Below are 25,902 nucleotides of genomic sequence, written 5' to 3' on the forward strand. Positions count from 1 at the left end.
CCTGTTTTATATCAACAATCTGACTTCATTTCCTGAATGTAGAGACAGGAAAGTGTGGAACGAGCTGCCAAGGGCTGAGCCTCTCAAAACTTTGGCTGAGCGCTCTGCCCATATGTTAGCAATCTGGCAGGGTGTGCTATGGCTGAGCAGCATCCTGGCCAAGAGGGGAAAAGGGCTTCTCTCTCTCTAGCTTTCCAGACTTGGGAGTCAGGAGGGAAGAGAAGGAAAAGCCAGCACACATCGAAATGGGAAAGTAGTTTGTGAAATTCTGTATTCAAAGTCCTCAGTCTGATCCCAAGAGAGTTGCTCATACTGCCCTTCATCAATAAAGAGAAGAAAAAAAAAATCAGACAAAACTCTCCCTCAGCAGCAGAGTATGTGTTATATAAAATGTGTTCGTTGGCTGTGAGTTAATCTCCAGAGCCATGAGGCCAAGGGGAGGTGCAGCAGAGGCAGAGGCCCTCAGAATGTATAAAACAGAACATGGTGCTCAGCATTGACTGGGAATATTGCAGGCACAGGGCAACCACCCCTCATCAGGGCTGCTGCTCCTCACAGGAGTCTCAACCTGCAAGGAGACCTGCAGAAAGAGATGACTGCAAGCTCCTTGCAGAGGCAGGATAAGTGCCAGAGGATTATTCCCCCGCCCCCGGCACAGTGCAGAATACAGCCATATGGCTCTGTACTTTGCATCTACCAGGGAAAGAAAATACACATGGCCAGGAAGCCAACCAGGATCCATGAGCCATTCCAGTTGTGGGGTGGAAAGCACAATCGCTGCAGAAAAAGTGATGCTGTAGTTGCAGCCTGATGTTCCAATGTCCTTTATTGTTGCTACACATCTTATGGTGGCTAAATCCTAGAGATGGGTTTTGGCCAGATATAGCAAAAACCTGCATTAACACCTGAATTATTTGTTGCTAACCTGTAGGTAATAACCTACAAGAAGTTCACAGAATTCAGCAGGCAGCAAGCCAGCCTGAGTCCAAGCATTCCCTCCATTCACCTGGACTGCCTCAGCAGCAAAGTAAATTTTCCTGCTCTTGGATACATGCAAAATGAAGCTGACAGATGCATGTGTGGGCTCCCTAAGGTTGGAAATTGGCACTCACAGCACAAGAAAATAACTGGCAGAATTATTAGGTCTCAGTTTGCATTTGGAGCATAAGTAAACTAATTTAAAGTTTCCCTGTAGCTGTATTGACAAACACCTTCTTCTGCACAGAGACAAGGGTCTGTGGATATGGGAGAAGACATTACCATTGTTTTAATTGGGGGCTGTGTGAAATTAGGAGAAATTAATCTTGTTTAAACCTTTTAATCTCCTTTCCCTCCTGTAAGACGTAAAGTATTACGGGTAAACAAACATGCCGTAGAGATGCCTGGAGTTTCAGTAAAATTTTTTCTGTTAAACACATGCACAGCATTTTGGGAACTCCAGTAAATAAAACTCTACTCCAATGGAGAAACATTAACATTATAATTTATAATAAACACACTGCATGAATACATGCACATTAAAAGATTAGTAGGAAAAAGCCTCTGGAATATTTGAAGTTGAGCTAACCACTCCACTCCCCCAAACAAGATGTTACCAACTGCTTTCTGCTTCTTGTCTTAGCAAGTCTAAGAGCTGAATTTCTGAGATGTGATTCCTCCAGGAAGCCCTGGTCATCCCACTACATACACACATCTTGAGACCATCTTTCCCAGACACAACCCACCTGCAGCACTTTTACCCTCAGAGCATAATTTATAGGAATGATTCCTCCCCCAAGCTGCAGAGCAGCTGTAATGGCTTGTTTACATCAGAAAGCTGCCTTGGTTTAACTTAAACAACACATCCTAAGATTTTAAGCTGATTTAGTTCAAAAGCTCTGCAGACACTAGACCTGGACTCATGTGATTAATCACAACCATTACTGTTGGCTTAGTAAGCACAGCGATGGTAATTAACTCACCTTCACAAAAGTAAAGATTTTTATCCGCATCAGCCAAAATAATGTGCAGACTTAAACCTGCAGCCAAGTGCAACCCTAGGAAGCTTTCAGGGGTTGTATGAGGAAGCACAGGCAGAAACCTGAGTAGCTTGAGAGAGACTACAGTGCCCAAAACTCCACTGTCATGACCCCTCTAAGGTCACAGCAATGCCCACCAGCCTTCACAAAGGACAACCGGGCACTTCTCCCTGCCCCTGTCCTTGTGCCAGGGCAGGAATGAACCATCCCAGAGTATCTGACTTGCTTTGCTAAGGTAAAGCACAACACACAGACACACACACAAAGTGTTTCACACCCCTGAGAGAGGGTGGGTTACACCTCCCCAGTGTATGGTCAGTGCCATGATGCGAGTTCCAAGCGTTCATATTTTCAGTCACAAATCTTAACCATCCACACTAGGAGAAGAAATCCTGAAGGTAGAGACATGAATGAAGTCCTCTTTATCCCTGCAGCACAGGGAGAGGGAGCAAATTGTGTGGGCAGGGATTAACATCTGGAATCACTACACGAGAGCCAGGCGTCACAGAAAGCGACAGCATTCCTCAAGTTTCCATGCAGGGTAGGGAACCTTCCTTTCCCCTGCGCAACCCCATCCGTCAGCCGCTCACTTCCTGCCAAACTCTGCCTTCCCAGCAGCCAGCAAGCTCCTCCCTCGAGTCTAGTTAGCTTTCCACTGCCACGTCAAGTGAGGCAGAAGGACAGAAGGGAAGCAAGAAGGGAGGGAGCAAAAACCAGAAGAGGGAGGGAGGCTCAGCAATGCCAGGGTGTAGTGGGGGGAGAGAAAGAAAGGATGTGTATTGCTCCTGCAGCAGCCAGAGGTGAGCTGCAAGGGCAACCGGCCAAGGTTGCCTTCTGCAACCCTGTCAAAGGACCTTCTGGAGGGCTTGGAAGCGAAGGCTAGTTGTGTTTGAGCTTTGCTTGAATCCACTGATCTTCAGGACAGGAGATGAGGGTGCATGGGGCCTGAGGATCCTCCCACACACCTCCATGGGGAAGAAAAGGAGTTGAATGAAGCAACAAGTCCTGCACACCTGGGTGACAGCCAAGACTTCACAGCATTTCCTCCTCAAACTGCAGTAATCGATTTTTTTTTCTCTTTCTAAAAAGGTGCAGCATATCCCAGGTGGAATCCAGGTACCAGCCTGACACTGGAAGAGGAAGGCGCTTGGAAACTTGCTCCAAATTGGAAACATGCAGGGAGCAACATTTCTTCTCCCCCAGCTGCCAGAGGAGGATGTTTTTCCAATCAGGACTTGGACTTTTGTTCACCCCATCTCTGCCCCGTCCCAAAAGCAGGGAGGGGAGAGGACTAATGAGCTGCTGATTGCCGGACAGCAGATCGCAGAGGCTCCACTCCGTCTGCCCAGTGTTCAGACTACCTGTTCAGGACTACGAGATTGTACAGTAGTCTGCACATTGGTTAGGCTGTGCTGGGATACACCACACACTGCCAGTGCTGCACGGGGACGGCAACACCTGCACGGCAGAGGGACATGCTTGGAGAGGGTGGGCTCTGGGGATGGCTGCATGCAGAGGTCACTCATCCCTCAGCCTGGGAGGGTCTAACCCTTTGAAGCCATGCCTGATCATCACTTTTACTTGCCTGTTCACCAGCCTACTCACAACCCTCTTATTTCTCCTCTGTCTCTCTCATTTTATTCTTAATTCTTTTAGTTTCATGTGCTTGACCCAAGGTAGCTGTGTTCAGGATGGCTTGTGTTTCACATGCTAAGCTTTGCCATAAAATGCAGAAATAAACACACAGGCCTGTCAGTGTCACAACTGTGGTGTGCTTTGCTACCTGAGAAGGCAGGTTCAAGCACAAGAAAGGTGACTGGAGAAAGGGGAGTTCATAGTGTAAAGAGTATTTCTCATGATACAAAGAAAAACCCACAAGGGATTCAAAGTTGGAGGTTTGGATGTTTGGGATGTTGTGTTTGCTTTGATGTTTGTCTGCCAGAGAAAGAAGAGAAACAGTGAAAGAATAAATGAGGACTGATTAAAACTAAGTAAGATTATGAGAAAACATACACTTGTGGAAAAAGATAAGGGCATGAATGCGAAGGCTCCAGAGAATGTAAAGAAAATGAACATATTCCAGAGAGCACCACGAAAGCAGGAGAGGAACCACCTTAGAGCAGATCTGCTCTTATGTTCTTTACAACAAGCTGGATGCAAAAACTTGACTGCAGCCAACTCATCACAGCAAACTTCTGATGACTGGGAGAATCTGAGTAAGGAAAAAGGATTTTCTACCAGCTGATCTGGGCCTCAAGGACATGGACTGGGGAGTGGAAGGGGCCAGAGAAGAGGGAAGTGCATGTGTGCAGTGCAGGGAGGGACAATCTCTATTGATCCATGTGTTTTTTTGTAAACTAGAATTGGGTAAGAGATACTGACAGGCACAGAATACACAGCCATCTAGTGACTGTCAATGAGGTCATATCTTCCCCAGGATAGGAATACGTTTCCAGCAGAAGAGAAGGCATGAAGACAGAAGAAGCCTAACAAGAACTGATGCATCAGGAATCAACATGATCAACGAAGCACCTGCATACACCTGAAGTACCTAAAACTCTGCAGCCATCCCTCCCTGTACATACACAAGTCTCAAATACAGTGACATTGCATGCAGCACGTGAATATACCCTCACACAAGCAAATAAGGTCATTCTTCTAATGAGCCACACATCCACACAAGACCCAAATTACTAGTACATGATTTACCTGAGTAAGGACAAAAGGTTCCATCTGTATTACACATTCACACAAATTCCCAAAGGAAGCAGCAGATATATATCCATCCACTCAGCTGTGCAAACACTCCAGCACACAGTGGCACACAGGCACTCCAGCAGTCACCCTGCAGAGCAGGGAGTGAGCTTAACTGGCAGGAACCACAGAGCAGAGTGCTCATTCCATCCTGCCCACAAGGTCCCTGTCACCAGCAGCTCTCTCCAAGACACAGATCCTCTTTTCCAGCAAGCAGGAAAGCCCTCCAGAGTCATATGCACTGAGCATTTCATAAGGGATCTGGGCAGAAGGAGTATTCGAACCAAATTATTGTCTCATGTCCAGTGTGGCGCTTGCTGAGCAGCCAGCATGCTCTGGTGCTGAGCTGCTGCTCCACTGGGATACTACAGCCTCCCTGAGCAAGGAAACATCACTCTGTACTGCCAGCAGCCAGAGCAGGCTCCTCCCCACCTCTCATTCCCACTGCATGATCCCACAGGGTTCAGGAGGTGCAGGTACCTCAGGAGGGTCGCCAGGTCCTGGGAGGCCAAGCCTTCTGTGGGGCCACTCTCCATGGGGCCAGTGTTTGACTCATTGAGAAGAGACAGGAAGAGAAACAGAGAGCCCAGGAGCACACACACATGCTCTTGGCAGCGATGCAGAGTGGGGAGCCAACTTTCCACCCCCGCCTGGCCCACTCTTTCCTTCCCCTCCCATTCCCCAGCACACTCCTTCAGGCCCCTCCAGAGCACCAACAGCCATATATCCCTGCTAACATGGAATGCTGGGCCCTTTAAGACATTTAAAGCTTCAGTTCCTTTCTTCAGAGGCAGAGAAAAAACAAGCCAGTGCTGCGGAAAGACTGGTATTTCACTAATGGGGTCCAGATGTCTTCATTCCACAGACACTGTGTCCTGGCTTGTGGGACAGGGCAGGGAGAGGCATTGTCCCCAATCCTCCTGGCCCCAGAGGTGCTGGCCTAGCCTTCACCCTCATCCCACCACACACCACCTCACCCTGCTCCTTCCCCCATCAGCACCCACAGCTCTGCTACCAGCACTTCCATCCACAAAAGGCAGATTCAGCTTTCTCCTTGTTCCCTCTGGAAAGCAGCCAGAGCACAGGGGAACTAGGACAAGAGAGCCCACAAAAGTGCAGGGTGGGGCAGACAGCCTCCCCCTTCCTTCCAGAGCAGAAGCAAAGAAAGACCATGGTGTACAAGCTTTAAAAAACCACATGAGATTGTTTCAGGAGCTGAAGAGGGCATGAGTTCTCCTGAACTGGTGTAGAAGGAGAGCTCTGTAACAGATATGCAAAAATCTGCTCTCTGACAGGGGACCAAGCACTGTGAGCAGCTCTTGGGCACTGAGTCAGCTCCATGCAGGACTGAGGTCTGGGATGGGAATCCCCATGCTCAAGGCTTTCTCAGCTGCCCGTCAAAGGCACCAACTTTTAGCCTGACTCAGTATTTGAGTCCAGGCGGATGTTGCCTCCTTTGTCCCTCACAACAGCCAGTGATCAAGGAGTTTGACTTGGGGAGGAAGCAAATAAAACACACACTTCCCTTTCCCCCCTGCTCCCACTCAGTTGAAAACAAAGGCTCCTTTCTCAGAGGCAGCTCAGACCTCATCAGTGCTGGGTCTCTGTGTTTAAGGGATGGGGGCTGGCAAGGAACTGTTTTCATTAGGCAGCTCTGCAGAAGGGAAATGGTGCAGACCTCCAGTTGCTTATCAACCCCCAAGGCTGCCCTCCCTCAGGAGGGGAGGGAGGTCCAATCCCCATCCCAGACAACTGGAATCTATCAACAGTTTATACATCCCCACTGCAGACCGCCCTCCCTCCCACTCCCTGGGGGAAGAACAGGGAATTCTGATCATCTCTGTAATACAGATGTAGCAGCTGGCTTTGATTAAACTACTTGATGTTTATAACCACTCGACCTGCATATGAAGCCCAGAGGAGAGGGAAGCCTCCCCAAGCAACTCTGAGCACAAAGGGCAGGGGTCTTACAGCAGAGAGACACTGATTTAGCAAAAGCCATTTCAGTGCCTAGTTTCTTAATTAGGAAATTGCTGCCTTCTCATCCATAGCAGCACAGCAGCCATCTCCATACAGAAAGCAATATTTGGAGGCTGATTCATCACTATATTTATCATCATTTCTACCTGCTGAGAAAGAAACAGGCCCACTGATAGCAACCAGACAAGAAGCCAGTCCTGGCTGCAGCTCCCAGACACAATACTGAGTGCCTCAGAACACCTGAGGGACACTAACCACAGTAAGAGGCAGAGAAGTTTCTTAATTTGCAATCAGAAACCCTGATCAACTAAGAGCTTATGACTACAGCATACCAGACATTTTTCATCTCCCAGCACATTGAGGGGACTAAACCTTTCAATCATGTTCTTACCAGAACCATCCAGCTATTCTTTCTTTTTTCAAAGTAATCAAAAAGTACAATTATCTACCTTTGTCTTGCATAGGAAGCAAGACACTGTTGACAGTGATTTCAGCTGGAACGATTCTGTCTGCTTATAACAATTCCCACTGAAGCAGAAACACATCACAGCACGTTGCCAGAATTGCTAATATTCAAGATTATCAAGCAACTCTACGGAGTAGGTCCATGTTCCTATCAGTGATATTCCACTCATCACTGTACTTCTGATCAGCAGAACTCTGGCCACTTACAACTCAAAACAAATTTACATGTAACACATTAACTGGCACGTCATATATAGAATCAGTAAAAAGGCATTCCTACTCTGCATGTTTAAGACCTGGGAGAGATTAAGTAATTTACTTGAAGTCAGAAAGAGCAGCACCTGAGCTGGAGCTTCAGGTCCACAGCTCCTGTTGCTTTGCTCTGAGAGCGCTTTTTCTCTTGTAACCAGGAGATCCATGAAATCACTGCTATGTGCCTTCAGAAAACTCACTGCTGCCCCACAAATACCTAAAAGTCTAAATCTTGGAACTAACCCATTATACCCTTGATGACCACAGCTGCCACAGCAAAATGAATAAAGGTCAAATTCACTCCAAGTGCCTGTCAACTTTCCACTGAGCCAGAACTTCAAGCATAAATATTACTCCTTGTGTGTCAAACAAGCCACATTCACATAAATTCAGAAATGCTCAGCAGCACTGAGGCCATGGGGAGCCTGGCCCAAGGACAGTTTCAGCTTGTCACAAGCTGCAGACAGCACTCAAAAGATTCATCTGTAATACCCAGTGTACGGGTATTAAAGCACTGGAGTGCTGGTCCTCATCAGATGCCTGAGACTCAAGTGGTAGAGTTGAGATACTCACCTCATCATCCTTGTACCAGGAGAGGTTCTCTGCTGTCAGGACAAACCAATACTCCTTGGAGCCACCCTTCATGATCCCAATGTTGTTGATGGTGAGCCAGCCTTTCCGGATCACCTGAGGGGGTAGAAGAAGTGAGCATTAACAAGGACAATCATTCCTGGCCTTAGGTGACAGAGGGGGGATCCAAGGGTATCCCTACATGCAGAGCAGTATGGAAAGACAAGGAACATGGTGCTCTCTGCTGCTGCCAGAAGAGCCCCCCATTCAACTGGCCAGTGAAGCTCCTTGCCTCAAAATGGCCAGGAATAGCATAAAAAGGAGGCAGGAAGGAACCTGGCAATGCTGTGCATTATACCCTCTGCCAAGAGGAAAGAGATACAGAAAGAACTACATCAGCAGTGCCTTGGACACTAGCACAACCTACAAGCACCAAATCACAGCAAAACACCCAGAGAAGGCCATGCCTAAAGAAAACCAGGACACCAGCACACCTTTCAGCACACTGCAGGTGTGGAGTACTTAGCTCACAGTAGGGGGAACTAGTTCAGAACATGGCCAAGCACCCCAGAAAGAACTGAGTTTAGTAAGAGAAGTCACTAAGGATAACAGAACAAAATGGTGCATCTGGAATTAGTACCCTGGAGTTCAGCACACTCAGGTATTTGGGCAGTGATAATAATCTAGGGCAAGACAAGTTCCTAGAAGTTTACTCTGTAAAGAAGCCAAACTATTACTCTTTAGGGGATGCCTATTCACTAAATGTTAGTTTAGAACCCCACACATGCCATAATCAAATGCAGGTATGCATCAGCTTAAAGGCATTAGGTTTTACTATTACTGCACTATTTACACCCAGAAACATCTGTGTGCATTATTTGAACCCTGTTGTATAGATATGCTTGCTGAAAACTTCCTGGCATTGAAAAACCATGAGACTGCACTGCGTATTAGCAGGTTGCATTGTGTGAGCAACCTCACCAGTTGGCCTATCTGGTTATCTGCCCTGGAGCTACAGCATCATTTAACTGGCAATTTACTCTGTAAAGGCAAATGTGGGAGTCTCAGATCTTCATCTCCTGCCTTCTACACTCGAGCTAGTCCTACTCTCCGTGTGGACAGGAGGGGGCAGTGGAACAGAACTACACATCCTTAGATTGCTGCTTCTTATCTCCACCCACTCGAAAGATGTATCCGCAGTTCTGAATTCTTCCTCAACATACTACCTTTCCACCTCGTTTCTACTTCATCTGTGTCTAATGCCAGCTGCCCTCTTTTCCCCATTCGGCAGCAGTGGGAATAATGTGTTTATGCTCTGGTTTTGCCTTCCCAGATGCAACATTAATGTTCATTAGCACACCCTGCTGAGTGGCCTTCTACTCACCAGGATCTCATCCTGCAAAGGGGAACCATAGCAACAGCAGCAGAGCAGAGAGCAGGAGAGGAGCAAAGAGAGGAGAGATTATTACCAGGAAAGCTGGAGCAGGAGAAGAGAGGCTCAAAAATAAAATAAAATAAATTGGAGGCTGGTACCAAATCTTTTACCCCAGGTGTTAAGACAAGCAATCCCCATCCCAAAATAAATCTGCTAATAGGAAAGCAAAAGCACTTTACAGGTAGATTCAGAGTCTGCCCTTTGCACTCTTCTACACTCAGCTCTACTGTAAGGGACTGCAGAGGACGAGATTCCCTAAAGCTGCTCAAAAATGGCTGGCCAGCCAGCCCAACCTGCTGAGAACACCTGCCTGCCAACAATCTGAAACACTCTGCAATGTCATGTCCAGGGAGAGGTGGCCAAACATTCAGTTAGGAAGAGGATGGATGTCAGGAGTTAATGTCTTTTTAAAAGACTAAGCTAAAGTATTTGCTTCCATTCTCTATGAAGCGGCTTGTAAGGTTTTGTTTCCAAGATCTTCTAGCCAAGATAGCCTTGTCATGTCCCCAGCAAATCCAGGACAGTGTCATTAGTCTCTTTTTAACACTTCTTACAGTTCCTGGAGGATTAAGGGAAATCCTCCCCTCCACTGTTGTCTTCTCCCATGGGTGTGCTCAGATACATACCCACTACAACCATGGCTATTATCACCCTTCATCTCCATGTAAACAGATTTATATACTTCCAGTGCAGTTACTCAGAAAAAGAGTCCATGAACTCTCTTGAAATCTCTTTTCAAAAAGGAGAAATCACTCATGGGAAAGACAACTAGAAAGCACAGTTCTGTAACAGTTCAGACCTAGTGTTCTCTACCTCTCGCCTTGGCAGGAGAGTTGGTGCAATTAGTGAAGGGGCTGAACAAACACAAATCTACAGAACATCAATTAACAGGGATTTCTATGAGAAAAGCAAGACCAGATCTTGATTATCAAGCTGTCATTGCCCTCCATTGCTGCCAGATCCTCAATTCTTCCTGACTGCAGGGAGCCTAAGCCACTATCCGCCAGTTATAAACAGTTTGAGGAGTTAAGGCAACACAACAAAACAACTCAGAGCAGTGCTTCGCCCAGCACTTGTCCACCTGGTAGCTTCCAGGTAGCAAACATGTCCTCCTTGCAGCAGTGAAGGAGATGGAACTTGGCGTACCTGGTTACCAGCTGCTTTCTTCTTGCTCATCTGGCTGCTTCTCTGCTGAGCACTGAAAACAACAGCAGAGACATTGAAAAGTTCTAAGCTCTTCTTGATCACCTGAATCCTCCTCTCTTTGGTTAGCTGCTACAGTGAGTTGGGGCACCCCACCACTGGCTTCCAAACCTTAATAACCCCATCTTTTGCCATCTGCTCTCTCAGCCTGGACTACTCATCTTCTCACTCCCACATGAGCCTCATTTGGGTCACTAACCCCCCCATAGCTGCTGTGTTTTTTTGTTCTAACAAAAACCTAATAATGTAACACTCCCTTCCATGCATCAATATTCTTGCCCCAGCTTTGCAGTCCAGAGCCAGTGAAAAAACAAGCAATACTGAGAGCTGCACCATTCTTGGGACAACAGCATCTGCACCAGGGCCTCTGCACCCCATTTACTGGAGCAGCTATAGAACACAGCCACAGGAAACACATGTGGAGAAGAGGAGGCAATAGGAGGTGGGTGCTTACTTGGCAAAGCCAATGAAATCTTCATGGTTTGTGTTCATGTAAGCCAGCTCAATGTCTATTAGAAGCATGACCTGTGAAAGAGAGACACAGAGCAAGAGGTTAGCACACTGCTAACAGGAACACAGAGCCCTGGACACTGTTCATCTGATCCCCTCTGCAGCCAGACACTCCTCAGCTCAGACCTGACTTCAACGTCTTCAAAAGGTGCCCCCCACCCAATATCCTCCACGACACACACTCCTGATGCCCACCTGATCCTTGGTCCTGCCTTCTCTCTCACGGATATGGGTGGTGACAATCCTCTCCATCTCCTCACGCAGATGAGGGTACTGGCTGAGCTGCAGGAGAGAGGAAACACGTGCACATGGGAAAGGGAGGTAAAAAGGGGGCTGCAGCCCCCCACATGTACACATGCACACATACACCTTACTACCACGTATTCTCAAGGGAAGTTCTAGAAAGCTGGACTTGCAGACAGATTTTTCCAAGTTCCTGGAGGTCTGTTGCAGGCAAAGTTATTTTCTGCTTGCTCTGGGCTCTAGAGAAAAGCCCTTTTCAGTCTTGCAGCAACCCTTCTGTCTCTCCAGAGCCTTGCTCCAAACTCACCACACTCTTCCTGTCACAAGTACACTGCTTCTTGCTTATTGGGTTTTTCCCATTAAAGTGAGTAGTTTCTCTAGATGTTCAGCATCTCACTGTAGTAGGCTAAGCATGTGAATGGCCTGTTCTTACAACCTGTTAAGTCCTCTAGGAAGTGAAGTGGATTTCAGTTCCTGTTTGCTGAGGGACTAAGCAAAAGCATCTGTCTCTCTCCAACATCTGCAAGCAGAGACAGAGGATCTGACCAGCTCAAGGGTTCATGTCTCCAAGAAGCACCAAGCTCTGGGCATTCAGCTGCTTCTGCCTGTTCTCCACTGTGCTGGGGCAGGATTATGTAGCTGATATCTTTGTTCATATTGCATCTACAGCACATTTTTTGCCACATTACTGACAAGTGAATCCTTTCCTGCCCACACTGAGAGCAGAAGGACTCTGGTAGCTGTGATACAAGGGAAGATTATCTACAGAGATAATACCTGAATTACAATTCTAGAGTCAGCACCTTTAAAGTCCCCTAGGTCTCACGCAGTACCTGCCTTCTTGCCTAGAGTCATAAACCTCTAGTTAGATTCCTACAGCAGCAACTCTTGCATCTCAGGTCAAGTCGACAACATTCAAATGAAATTAAGCCTCTATATCCAGAATCCAGCCCTTTCTTTCCTACTTCATCTATCCACTGTGAAACTATTTTCCCTGGGTTTATTTTCCCTGGGTTTTTTTAATATTATGTCCAATTTGACTATAATGTCAAAAAGTATTTACCAGTATCAGTCTTTTATACCTGCTCTAGGAGGTGTATAAAAAGAAAGTCTCATTGCCCAAGGCATGTACTGCTTTTGTTTTGCTCCTCCCATTTATGAAAGCTTCTTAAACTGGTTTGCCCTTTTGTTTTGTATAAATAATTTTAACATGCTACAAGGAACAGTCTCTAAATGTGTAGCATCACTTCTGGAAGCCAGATCCCACACTAACCACCATCAATATTCCTAACATCTGCCAACAGTTTCAAACCCTTTGAGCCCCCTTGTATTCAAACAAGTCACAATAGCCTAGAACAGGAATTTTGACTCTATTTTTAAATGTGTGGTTTGTTTTTGAAGGCCACAGAGGCAGAAAACAGCAGAATTAGTGTCCCCCCATACCACCTTGTCTTGAAAGCAAAAACTGAGTGTTCACCATGATCTTTTGGTTCAGGCAGCTGGTTGCTTCAGAGACAGATAGGGAAAGCTTCCTGTTTAATTTGGGGGGTTGGCAAAGGATAGATGGGCAAGTTATGTCAAACAGAAAAACAGGAAGTTGGAAAACCTTTAAGCAAGTCTTGGCTTCTTTGCTTCAAATTAAAAACAAACAAACAAAAACATAGTCAAACAAAAACCACACGAAACCTCCCCCAATCATCCCAGTCCCAACCAGTTCAAATGCACACAAAATGCAAAACAAGTCGTGGTTTATTCAGAACCCAGCTCGTCCAGCAACATCCATGTGCAAAAATAAATTGGCAGCATTGGTCCCCATGCAGGAGCTTCTGACCCCAAGCATGCACAGGAGCAGCAAGGGTGGGCAAAGAAAGAGGATAAACAAGCCACAGGATGTCACATCACCAAGGAACATGCAACAGGGTATAGAGGGGTAAGGGGTTATCACCAGCAGGACAAACAGCACCCAGAAATGCCATGACTCTGAAAGACAGGAGAGCAGGCGACCCTTCGAGGGGTAAAGTCTGTCAGCCTGGGATCGTATCCCAGCTCAGTGGGGTTTCAATCCTATTTTAGCATCATTTTCCTGTTCAATCAAAATACAAGATTACAGCCCTCTTTGAAAACCAATTTGTCCCAATGTTCCTTGGTTCCCCTCTTTACAGATTCTGTGAGTCCTTGCCAGCACACCAGAAATCAACCTTCAGCTGAAGGGCTGCTGACTTGCAAGACTTTCCTGCACTTGTGAGACACTGCAGTGCAGTCTGGCACAGAAGGCTCCTGCTTTTGGAAAAACACTAGCTAGAACATTATCTTCCTAAATGTAAGGGAGTATGCTTATACCAGCTTTCTGTTGCCTTTGGAGCTACTCTCCAATAGCAAGAAGCTCAGAATCAAACCAGTCACAGGACAGCTGTTAAGGGCCACCTTCTTCAGCCCTCAACTTTGTCTAATAGTCAAGAAATAGTCAACTTTTCATACAGGAAAACTGTACTGTGAACACAGACGGGTTTGTCACCTTCTGTGTTCTTTGACAACGTCATAATAGTCAATCTCTACAGCTTTATCAACTGCACATACAATGATTTCTTCACCATCTGGGGTGAAATGAAATAATTGTGAGAGAACATAAACAGTAACACACAACAGTTCAGGACAGCAACAAACCAAGGCTACAGGACTGTTAAGCTAATTGGAGAGGTGTTAACCCAGGCAGCCTTCCTTTCCAGAAGCCTTGCAGGATTTGTGGTGAATTTAAAGGTTTTTGCCATCTTATCAGATGCAGCATCAGTCCACAACACAGCAGGCTGGGTATTACCTTACAATTAGCATCAGTCCTAAAGTAGCCTTTTCCAGATGCTTCCCCTAATAGCACATGCTCTTGTCCATGTCAAGCAGTCAGAACTATAACATGCAAAATAAATATTGCAAATTAACTAATGTCCCTGTGCTGTTACTACCTTATACCATCAGAACCCATCTCAGTCCAGCTGCAATCCTTAAGTGGCTTTTTCTTTCTTTCTACTCTTTCAGAGGGAGGTACAGGCAAGATTAACCTTCTCACTACATGCAGACATTTAACTTAAAACATTACTAAAGTCTTCCTTTTTTTTTTCTTCCAGCACTATTGCTAGGTGTTTTCATTCAGGCAGTTATTTTATATCTAACCTCTGCCTCCCTGGCTTTAACCATAGCCATTAGTCTCCTACTGTGTCACTATCACCTTCCTTACAGGATTACCCAGGTTGCATCACCTTGGAATATCCTCACAGGGTTGTCCATCACATCATGGATGAAAAATCCACAGAGCAAGTGGGTATCCAGCCACTCTAATGACATGGTCCAATAGAGAAACTAGAATTCAACACCCTTGGGGTTTTTATCATCATCCTTCTCTCTCCCCACCCAGAGCAGACATCACCAGCTGGATACAGAACACAGTGCAAGCAGTCACACCCATTAAAATAAAAAATCCCCATTAGAAATGGGCTGGGAAGGAGTTACACTGCCTCCCCACATCAGACCCCTCAATATGGCAACAGCAGGAGTCCACAAGAAATAGACTGGGCAGAGCTTGGGGCATGTCAAAGACATATCCTTACAGAGGCGGCAACGAGCTCTGCATTCCTAAGTGAGCCAGACCTTATTAACTCATCTTTTGCCCTCACTCTGAACTTGCATCAATTCTTATCTTCCCTTCCTTCCCAATTTAGGGCTCACCAAAACGCTGGTCAGTCTGGCTGTAACCCTGGAAGAAGGACACTATAATTTCCAAGTCCTAAAACAGCCCATTAAACAGTCCCTTCCAACTCAGTTTCCAGAACACACTTCTGCTGTGCCACATGCTTCTGGCCCCTCGCTGGTAAGTTTAAAACCAATTGCCACATCTGCCTTTTTTTAAAGGAGGCATGTGGTGCCCTCTCCTGGAGGGAACCAGCCTGGGAATGAAAGCCACTCCTGCCCCAGCCTCCAAGAAGTACTTGACACCTTCCCTGTCACTCTCCACCTGCTGCCGCCCTCAGGCTTCACCTCCCATGGTTCACAGCAAGCAAGGAAGAGCATTACACTATTTCCCCCTGAGCATAGCCCATGGAGTGAGAAATCAGCAGGAGAATGATGCAGAGGGTGTAATGCCTGGAAAAGCTTTTCTCAAAGCCTTCTGGAACTCTGAATGTCTCTTGCAGAACATCTTGTACCTCAAACTTTTAATCAGCTACTGTTTTTTAGATGCTATGGCTCAATATGCACTGCAGACCACTCATGCTGTGGGGGTGGGAGGTCTTTTTCTGGCTTTTTATCTTTTTCTAGCTTTTTATCTTTTTCTAGGGTACCTGGATTTAAAGAGGACCCAGAAAAAACAACTAAGTAGTCAAATGTGCAGGCAATGGCACAACAAACTGGTCTTACAAAGGATTTGATCCACACTGAGCCAGACAGAGGAAAAGGTTATGTCACAGTAACCCATTGGGTCCCAGCCCACTGCTCAGCTAAAGAGCTCTTCAGTTGTCACTCTCCCCTTGGCCTGCCTTTAAACTGCTCCTGTACCTGCAGGTTGCTGCTCTCCTCCACATGCATTGTTATATCAATGTTCTCTCTCCAGATTTGCTGGAGTTCCTAGTGTGTGTGTGTGTGTGTGGAGAAACAGCATGGAAGTGTGTGGGAAGGGGATGGGCATTGTCCTTTCTTCGATTTTTTGTTTGTTTACCTTTTCGCTACACTTTCTGATGGTGGATGTGAGCTCACTCACTACCATATCCACACACTTCAGACTTGGCTCCTTCAACTTCTGCACCTGCTTTTTCACTATGGCTTCAAAAGCGAGGTCAGGCGTGAAGAGACCCGTTCTGCATGGCAGGGGAAGGGTGGGAGGAAGCAACGAGGAAGAAGAAAGCAAAGCAGAGAAAGAGCAGGAAGGAAGAAGAAAGAAGGAAGGAAGAGGGAGAAGAGAGAAAACACAAGGCAAAATGAGAAGTGAGATTTTGGTTCATTCCATTAGTTTACTGAACCAGGTGAGCATTGCTATGGGGCCTGTGCACTGCCAAGTATCAGGAGAGTCTACAGGCAAATGGAAGTGTCAAAGGGGGTATGAGGTAGGAGCAGCCGGGCCAGTGAAATGGTGAGCTGTCAAGAGCAAGATGAATGAATGGAGCCCCCAGGGATCAAGTGATCACTTCCTAAAGGAAAGCTTCTCTGGATTTCAAGACAAAAAGACTTCTTGCCAGTGAGCCACTGCCTCTTTTCCTAGAGGTTTACCATTTCTCTTTACCTTATTTCCTTCCCACCACAGTTATCTCCCCTTCCAAGTTTTCCTCATTCCAGCTATAGGAAGCCTGAACAGGAGGCAGGCTAAGGCCTGCAGAGGTCTGCCACTTGCAGAACTGAACTGATGTCTCTCAGTTTCAGGGATTTGGGCAAACCACTCCATTTACAGACCATATTTAATCTCACCCACCTTCCCTGCAACATCGACTTCCTCAGTAAGAAGGTATGTATCCAGCATTCAGGAAAATGTGAATGTGCTACAGGATGTCCACAGCTATACAAAGCATCTATTATACCTGCAGCATCAGACCCAGCATAGGCCTCCTGTGATTTATAAGGAACTATTAATTTTCCCTGATATTTTGTGGTCTGGGTCCTCAATGGCTCCACTCAGGAAGAACAGAAAGTCCACAGAAACTAAAGTTACTAAAATATAGCCAAGATGAATCCAACTCAAGACTACTGCACCCAAAAAAGGTTTTTAGCACTTCTTTGAACACTTCAGAGCTTCTACTGGATGCTCTTTGTCACACAATCTGAGTTACTTGTCTTACCATTACTACTTTGCCAGCACCTTCAGGGAATAACATCCCCTTGGCATGGAGAGAGGATATTGCTTTTCTAGAGCTGCAGTTTATAACCACACCTGGGGCGCCTGCAGCTAACAACAAATCCTGGGATGGCTATAAATAACCACCACTTCATTTAAATTAGGTATTTACTCCTGCACCTCATCTTTCACATCTCTGCATATAACACCTGCAAGTCCCCAAGCAACACCAGTATTAAAACACTCTTCAACACATATTAGGGGATGTACAACCACTCTGCCTTTTAAGCAGCAAAGAGTTGGAATATGTTACAGGATTTGGATTCACCCAAGAGGTCTCTCTTCAGGTGCCAACAATGCCCCTTTTGATCAAAACAAGAACATTTCCAGAGTTCAGTTCACATCCTCTGACCCAGCAGAGGCTTCCTAAAAATCCAGTTGCCCAGCTGAGCTCAAGTTATGCTGTTTCCCCCACCAGATTTCAGGGGAAGTCTGATCTTTTAAAAAAATTAGTCCCTTACAGCACCCGAGTATCACCTGAGAGTATTCTACTTCTTCATATTTAAAATTGGAACCATGGCTACTAGAGCACACACAGAGCAACTAGAACTGAAGTTAACCATGAACACCTTAGCAGTAGGATCCAGGCTGAAATGGAAACCTTCATTCCTGAATCTGTGACATTTCCTCTCCATCCATGTGGTCTCTTTTACTCCGGTATTTCCCACCCTTTGTACCCACGACCTGATCACTTGAGGAACTGCTGCCTTCAGAAGAGGGTTTATTCTAAAATTATCAGTAAAAAGAGGAATGAAAAATAAACAATGAAGTAAGAAATAGGAAGTGAAGGAAAAGATGCAATGAGAAAGAATCAATGGGCAGTTTTGAACAGCAACTGATGGATGGAAAACAAATCAAAAGAAGCTTCAGAGGGCATGAAAAAAGAGGGCCCTTCTGATCCAGTTAGCAGGTGACTCTGGATACTTGGCAGCCCGAGGGCCTGTGCTTACCTGTCAACAGGCTCTAATGGCAATTTTCTGGGTGCTTCCCACAGTCACATACCCCAAGAGAGGACAGCAGGACAGAAAAAGGAAGCTCCTCCAGCACTCTAGAAACCTGAGCAACCCCTCACTGCATCCACTTTGCTCTCCCAGTGTGTCTTGGGGGCAAAGAATACGTCTGCACACCAGAGCCCTTCTGCAGAGGCTCTTGGCCCTAAAGACCAGGCACTTGTGCAAGGAATGGCAAGTGCCACCATTTGGGCACCTGTCCCCACCCTTGCAGAGAGGGAGTCAGACTGCGTGGAAACCTCCTGCAGTGCCCATTTACCTGCACCTGAATAGCCAGTGGGGATTCCAGTCTCCAGTGCCCACCTAATCCTAACTGAGGTGCCTTTTCACCAGCACCCAGCCCTGCCTGAAGCAGCAAGTCATGGCTGAGAAGAATGGCACAAGTCATCTTATCTTGCTCTCTTTCAACCCCAACCTCAAAACCAAAAGCTACCACATCCAAAGGGCAGAATCAAGGCAAGTTCCCACCCTTGACCCCCAAAAATACCAGTATGGATCCCAAAGGGCAAAGCCTGATGCCTTCTCTCTTGAGAGAGACCGCAGATGGACCCCAGAGGCTGATGAACATTTCTAACTTGCTTCTTCTCAGCCATGTGCTGCTAGTCCAGATCAGGATATGGACCAAACCAGCCAGAAACCAAGCCAAACACCACAGGAATGCTTCCTTGAGATACAACCTGCAACTCTTTAAGTGCTGTAGCTCTAAATTTCAGCCCCATACACCCCCAAGGGCAACTCTGGGATGAATTCTCTAAATTCGGCAAAAACAGGGGGCACAAAAAATTACATCCTAGTCTCTGGCTTGGAAAATAAACCCAGATAATAAATTTAAAGAAAAATGCAGCCACAGAGAAATACCCTTGGTTTTCAAAGGAACCAAGAGTCATGCTACAGACAAAGGGTTAGCCAGGACATCTCCAGCATGCCTCAGCTCTAAAAGATTCACGGAGCAGGGCCATAGCACACATCCCACAGTACTTCCTTTCTGTTTGGCTTGTTGGCTGGATCGCTCCAGGCTGACTCTGCTCAGGTCTAGTCATGCTGAGGAGGTGGTGAAAACACCAAGTGTGGCTGCAGGCAAGTCCCTGCCCAGGTCACGATGCTGCGCCGCAGCCAGCGAGCAGGTGGAAGGTGCCAACTCCATGCTGCCTCTGGTTACCTTCTTGGTGCACTGTCTAACAGTATTGATTAACTCCGAAATGACCATGTCCACGCATTTCAGGCAAGGTTCTTTAATCTTCTTCACCTGCTTTTTCACAATGGTCTCAAAGGCCATGTCAGGTGTGAAGAGACCGGTTCTAAACACCCAGGGTGGGGACAAGACAAGGCAGGAAGGGGAGAAGGGGCAAGGAGAATGTCACAGCGTTACACACACATCTTGGAGCAGGCACCATCATCACCAAAACCCGGGACATTTGGGCTGGGAAGTGTCACATCCCCCAGACAAGCCCTAACTGAAGCTCATGAAAAACAAGGAATGCTTGACACTTGCAAGGAAGGAGGTGCTGAAGGCAAAATGGATCTTATTTGGACAGCCATAGTCAGGTCACCATTTCACCTCAGCCTAAGAGTGGCAGGGGCTGACCCCTCCACCCCTCTGAGGTCAGGGTATTTGACCTCAGAGTTGTGCAGGAGATGGGAACATTTTCTCTAGAAAAGATGTGCACTGGAAGATTTTCCCAATGGTTAGGACACTGACACATCTGATACCCTTTATCAAGTTCAGCTGGTGACTGACCAAGAGAAAGGAATGAAAATAAATCTAGGTCAGTATTTGTTCACATCCCTGTGTGCAGAAGGGCTCCAACAGGCACCTTCCCAAGAGCAGCACAAGTCAGGGCCTCAGGGTTGAATTTTCTGACAACTCACCTTCACACTCAAGGGAACACAAACTGTTTGCTAGCTGTGTAGGGCCTGTAGGACCCTGGTGATGGGCACACCAGTGCTTCCTCAGGTCTCTAGGGGAGGAGGGGCTCTGTACCAGCACTTATTTTGAACAACTAACTGCTGGTTAGTGTGAAAATCAATGTTTTAGTCTTAACTAAACAAAGGAGTAGTATGGGGTTGCATCCCTCCTCCTACCCTTTCATATGCAGAGGCCCAAGAAGGATGGAAAAGATGTCAAGTCACCCAGGCTTTTACCTTTTAGGCTTCTGTGACTCCCACATGGGAAAAGAAAGCAAACTCACTTGAATGATTGTCCCTATCCACGATTCAAGCCAGAGGTTATTCCTCCCTTTGGCTGACCTACCGTACCTCTGAAGTCTTCAACTCCATTTGGAAGGTCTAGAAGTATTTACAAGGCTTTTCAGCCAGAGCTCTGCCTAGCGTGTGATACATGCCTGATACCGTGGATGTTCTTGATGGCGTAGCTGATCTCCCGCCGCAGCTCCTTCTCATCGAACTCCATCTGCACCAGGAGAGAATCCCATCAGAAACTTTCTGACACTGATTTGCACAGCAGGACACTGCAGCAGACCTCGAAGAGAAGATGTCTCATGCCAGCACCACCATGTGACACGTGAGATATTAGCTCAAGTGCTGGAACACAGTCCAGCCACAAAACTGCTGTGGCAAAAGCAGGACACCCTGGGACACACATGAACAGCTAAGCACCTCCATTTACAGATGCTCAAGCTGCTCCTAACAGGCTTCTTTGAGATAAAGCACTAAGACTCAAGTGTTAGATGGCATTCTAAAGCAAATTGGTTTGCCATGAAGTCTTGGCAGTTGCTTTTTCAGTGAACACCACAAATGGATAAAACATTTTGTGTGAATTGTAAACCTAAAGCAAGGAAGACTTATTTCACTAGAAAGGCCTCATCTTATTCAAATGTGAAAAAAGGGAAGCAGAATGCAAAAAGTACTGAAGAAGAAAGATCTCGCTCTCAAGTTTGTTCCAACCAACATTAAAAAAGAAGATTTTAGGTATCCCTCCTGATCAGGTTACTGTACTTCACCATACAAGAAAACCATCTTTCAATAAGAATCCTCTTCCACTGTTAAGAGGGGAGTACAGTTTCTATACCATTCCCACCTCTAGGCCATTGATAGGGGACAGACAGAAGTAATCCCCAGCATACCTACAACCCTTTCTTGCTTCTTAAGTATCTATGAGTCCAACTTTAGATCTAGTCTGATGCTCAGGATGAAGGAAGTATGAGTTTCAGCACAATTCCTTCTACATGAAAGTCAGTCATAGTAGCTTTGACGTAATATATCTGTGAGGACATTCAGTCATTGATTTACCACTGGTTGTCTAAAAGTGATTTTCCACACTCAATTTCACATTTAAGAATCAAGCCCAGAAACGCTGTCATTTACTTTAGAGAAAGTTAAGTTCTGTCACAAGAACCGGGACAGAGGGAAAAGTCAGCACTATGGGAAGGTCCAAATAAAGGAGACAAACAAGAGAAAAAAAGGTGATAAAAGGGAAAACCATGAAACAAAGTAGCTGAAGAGAAAATCTGCTGATGAAAGATAGCAAGAGGAGTCAGGAGAGACAGAAGTAGTAACATACAGCAGGAAACAAAACGTGTATCTCAGCAGCAAGAGGAAGCAGTACCTTCACCAGCTCAAAGGGGAAACGCTCATGGAAGATGCGGTTGATCCGAGCTCCTCCTGACAGCTCATAGGTGTCAATTTGGTCTCCAGAGCCTTCAATGCGTTTCTCAAAGTCCACAGCAAACTGCTGGACCATCCTGAAAGACAACCAAGAGTATGAAGCAGAACTCACTGCTGAGCAGTCCTCTCCAGGGAGGGACACTGAGGCCACTTACTGAAGCAGAGCTTTGGTCTTGCGAGCAGGGTCATCGGGGCGGAAGTTCTTGTACTCCTCCACCTCCTTCTCAATGGAGAGGAGCTGGCTCTGGAGCTTGTTCCGCAGCCCTGGCAGTGTGTCACGGATATGGTTGGTCAATTGCTGCACGAGAACAAGGTTTAAGATGACAATAAACCTCTAGGTAGTTACCGGGAAGAATTTTCTGCCTCCACACCATGAAAGAGATGAAGGTTGCTCTCTGTGTTCAGTTCTGTTGGGTGGTCCTATCAAAAAGCCTATCCCAGGACAAATACCAGTTATGAGTTGAACATATTCCCCCTCCTGCCTAATGCCCCCCTCTACTCTTGATCCTCAGTTTACCTTCTAGTCTGGTGAAAAACTCCCCTCCACACAAACCTGCTGACTCAAACCCAAGAATAAACTTCACAGGCAAGTATATTAGCATTTGCTTTATACACAAGGGTAAAGGCTATTCTGCCTTCAGATTTGCACACCATTGACACCCAATATGGTGGTAAAGCCTTTTTTCCCCAAAAAAGGGTCAAAAGGCCAAGGTGGAAGGAGCCAAAACCACTCATGAGGATCTAATAAGAGGGTTTCCACAAAGCAGAAATTTGTGGGAAACTCCAGTTTAAAGGTGTATATTTCAATAAGGAGAAATAAGAGACTCTTCACTTCAGAGAAGATATTTCAAGGGAGCAGAGAGGGAAGCAATAGTAAATTGCTACTGTATGAAAAAGAGATAGCCTCAATAGATGGGAAACGACTATCAGTATCATATAAATACTCTTAGGTACAGAGATCACTAGAATTTAGAAGGTATCTTTTAACTTAGCCAGAAAGATCTTCCATCCTGATAGCGTGCATACCACAAACCAACTACTGAATTTGACAGTGAAAGGCAGTGCTCTCTGCCTTTGGTATGCAAGCTGCATTATTGGCCCCAGTGTGTTTCACAGCCAGTGACACCATGCTCAGCAGTTCTTGATTGTGGACAGTACCTGGTTCAGTACTTTCTGCAGGAATGGGGTTCCCATGCGATCAGCCATATGTCTGTAGGCTGGGTGGGAGAGAAAAAACTTTCTCTCTGCAGCCAGAGCTGCCTGAATGTCCTTCTTGCCATCTATGTCCTTCTGACTTCTGTTGACCACACCAATGTAACCTGTGAGAGTGGAGTTAGAGCCCAGATGATTGCAAGGATGTAAAAAAATCTTAGACTTGAGAAGGAAATTATTCAGCCAGGAGCATTACAAAAGGGGGAGTCTAGTGGCAACACATTATTAGGGGCAATTAGAAGAGCTTAAAATTAGAATTTCCTTGGATGGCTCAGTTTCTGATATTTTGGTATGCAGGAAAAAAATTAGTTTGGATCAAAGAATTTGCTTATTTATTACTGTTCCCCTAACACAAAGCATACTCCAGTCTCATTTATTTCAAACTCTCCTTTCATGAGTACTTAGCACAGGTACTTCTGCTACAGCCACAGCAAGCACCACAGCACAGAATTATTTAATCTCTTTACTATGGCAGCGAAGGGAGCGTTTTAGACGTCTTTCACAGCTTGCCTTAATGAAAGGAGGAAAGAGAGTAAAAATAAGAGCATAAGGCTGTGTTTCTACAACAACTACATATCAAAGTTTAAATATCTAAAAAGTTTCTCTTAACATCATGATTGAGCCCTGCTCCCCAACTTTTTTCACTTCTAGTTTGGAACAGAGATGGTTTAACCACAAGTTGTAAGAGATTTACAGAAAGAGGATGCACTGGAGGAAGAGGATGAGGCCAGGACACCTCACACAGGGAAAACAGAGGAAGGAGATCATGGACAAAGCATGAGGGAACATACCCCTACGGAGGGGAAGCAATTTGTTTTCTAATACATCTCGTGCATCAGTTCCTTCATCCATAAGATCCAGCTTGGTGATCACCCCAATGGTGCGTTGGCCTATGGAAAAAAAAACCACGAACATGCTTGATCAGCAAATGACTCATGTATTATTTTCCTCTATTCACAGAGCTTACAGATTGCCCAACTTAGCTACCCAAGGGCTCTTAAAGTCACACATTACTGCTCCCATCATGTACAAGAGGCCACAAGAGCAAAACAGACAAAAATCAAGAACAGTTCTCAGTTGTATTCTGCTGAATGCACAAGCTATGCCACACCAGAAAGGGATTTTAGAGCATATTTTCATAGTTCTCTCTAGGCCAAATGCAAACGATTAAAGGAAAGGAAATCCTTCAACTCTTGAGAAATGGGGCTTAGACAAATGAAGAAAAGGAGAGTAACAAAATTTCTACTACAGCAACTGTTAACACTCACTAATACCTCTCAGAACAATGTTTATTGGTAAAGGTACATCCCAAGGCAACAGACATGAGCCACAGCTACTGGGCTAATCACAACCAAATGAAAATCAGGCCACTCTCAAGTAATGCCAGTGAAAATTAGGAGACATCTACCTTGAGGATCCACCTCCTTTGCAATCTTCAGGGCATCAGAATTGGCCAAATCAGAGTTAGCTGGGGATACTGCCAAGATGAGGCAGTTCTCTTTGGTGACAAACTGCATGAGCATGTCTCGGATCTGGAACTCGATGTCAGGGGGCTGATCCCCTACAGGGACTTTTGTCATCCCTGGCAGATCCACCAAGGTCAGGTTCAGGACTAGACACAGGACACAAGAGTTAACACAAGAGATTGTTAAGGTAGGAATGTTCTGGTCTTTAAGTACCACCTGTAGTTAAAGTGACTCCAATATATCACAGGGATAAGAGATGCACACAAAGCTTTCTATTTCCTTCTTGTGATGGCTTAGTAAGAAATAGTTGCAGGTTGTTTCTACTGTGATTGTCAATGATCTCATAACCCTTCCCTTTCAATCACTTGTTGTCACACTGATCAGGAAAACTATGCCCTCTAAGTCCTTCCACATATGCTACACTCAACAGGAAGGGACAACAGTTCTTTGCTTTCAGTTCACAATGGACTGCAGAGCCTTCTAGAAGAGTTGGTCCCTCTGCATTAGGACTCACCATGGGGAGAGTAGACTCGGAGATTGATGGGCACAGGGGAAATCCCTTTGTTGGAGCCAGTAACACGATCCGTTTCAGCCTCAATCTCCAAACGGACCTCCTCAAAATCAGTGAATTTCTTTCCTTTGCAGTGTAGGAACTCGCCATATTCTATTTAGATAGAAGCAGAATCACAAACAGTCACCAAAATCAGAGAAACACTCAAAAGTGTGATGAAAGCATCACATCCTGAAGCACAACACAATTGAAGGGATGAAGTCTGGCAAGGGCCTTTCCCAACAGAGTTTGCAGGTTGGAACAGAAGTTAATGCAGTCACATTTATGTGGTCAACATTTGAGATAATTCACTTGAGCCCAACATCTTTGCCCCCTTAATTCACTACATTTTCAGCAGGGTTGTCTGGCTTTTAGGTCTTACCCACTCAGAGTCACAGCTGCATAGGCAAAGGGAAATTATAGTGCATGTATAGAGCCTTTACTAATAAATTAAAAAAAAATTAAGAAGCATTTCACTTCTGAACACCTAATGCATCAGCTGTTAAACAGGCAAGAAGGCTGCAGGTCATTTGTCCTGGGGAGAACTCATATTTCTTTTCTCCAGTGAGCAGTGCCACTGATCAAATAAGACCTTCCTGACTAAGACAGCAATCCAGCTGGACTCACAAGGGAAGGGAGCTCACATACCTGTGCTGGCATTTACCAGCTGAAGGACCAGTGGGCGCCTGGTTACAATGCCAGATCCACGTGGCAGAAAGTCCCTGAAATGAAACAGGAAGT

The 25,902-nt window shown here is 45.9% G+C and overlaps 1 protein-coding gene and 1 long non-coding RNA gene across 11 annotated transcripts in view; one reads left to right on the forward strand and one right to left on the reverse strand.

The window, feature by feature from the left end:
- DNM1 (dynamin 1) overlaps positions 1–25,902 on the reverse strand; it is a 65,298-nt gene that overhangs the window by 15,787 nt on the left and 23,609 nt on the right. For 6 of the 10 annotated variants that reach the window (XM_066332667.1, XM_066332665.1, XM_066332664.1 and 3 more), the window contains exons 2-15: positions 25,810–25,883; positions 25,126–25,275; positions 24,554–24,757; positions 23,937–24,035; positions 23,092–23,252; positions 22,089–22,231; positions 21,875–22,010; positions 20,652–20,719; positions 19,469–19,607; positions 11,383–11,469; positions 11,132–11,202; positions 10,621–10,672; positions 9,424–9,435; positions 8,043–8,156 (exon numbers count right to left, since the gene is read on the reverse strand). In XM_066332667.1, coding sequence (XP_066188764.1) covers positions 8,043–8,156; positions 9,424–9,435; positions 10,621–10,672; positions 11,132–11,202; positions 11,383–11,469; positions 19,469–19,607; positions 20,652–20,719; positions 21,875–22,010; positions 22,089–22,231; positions 23,092–23,252; positions 23,937–24,035; positions 24,554–24,757; positions 25,126–25,275; positions 25,810–25,883 — 1,510 coding nt within the window. Of the gene's footprint in view, positions 1–8,042; positions 8,157–9,423; positions 9,436–10,620; positions 10,673–11,131; positions 11,203–11,382; positions 11,470–16,132; positions 16,272–19,468; positions 19,608–20,651; positions 20,720–21,874; positions 22,011–22,088; positions 22,232–23,091; positions 23,253–23,936; positions 24,036–24,553; positions 24,758–25,125; positions 25,276–25,809; positions 25,884–25,902 lie in introns of all 10 variants that reach the window. The other 4 variants (XM_066332673.1, XM_066332672.1, XM_066332668.1 and 1 more) reach the window with 2 other exon arrangements.
- On the forward strand, positions 2,694–3,782 carry LOC136369915 (uncharacterized). Its single transcript, XR_010745090.1, has 2 exons — positions 2,694–2,818; positions 3,108–3,782. It is a non-coding gene; the product is annotated as an uncharacterized lncRNA (long non-coding RNA).

This window comes from Sylvia atricapilla, chromosome 19 (assembly GCF_009819655.1).
Source record: "Sylvia atricapilla isolate bSylAtr1 chromosome 19, bSylAtr1.pri, whole genome shotgun sequence".
In the NCBI taxonomy this organism is placed as follows: Eukaryota; Metazoa; Chordata; class Aves; order Passeriformes; family Sylviidae; genus Sylvia; species Sylvia atricapilla.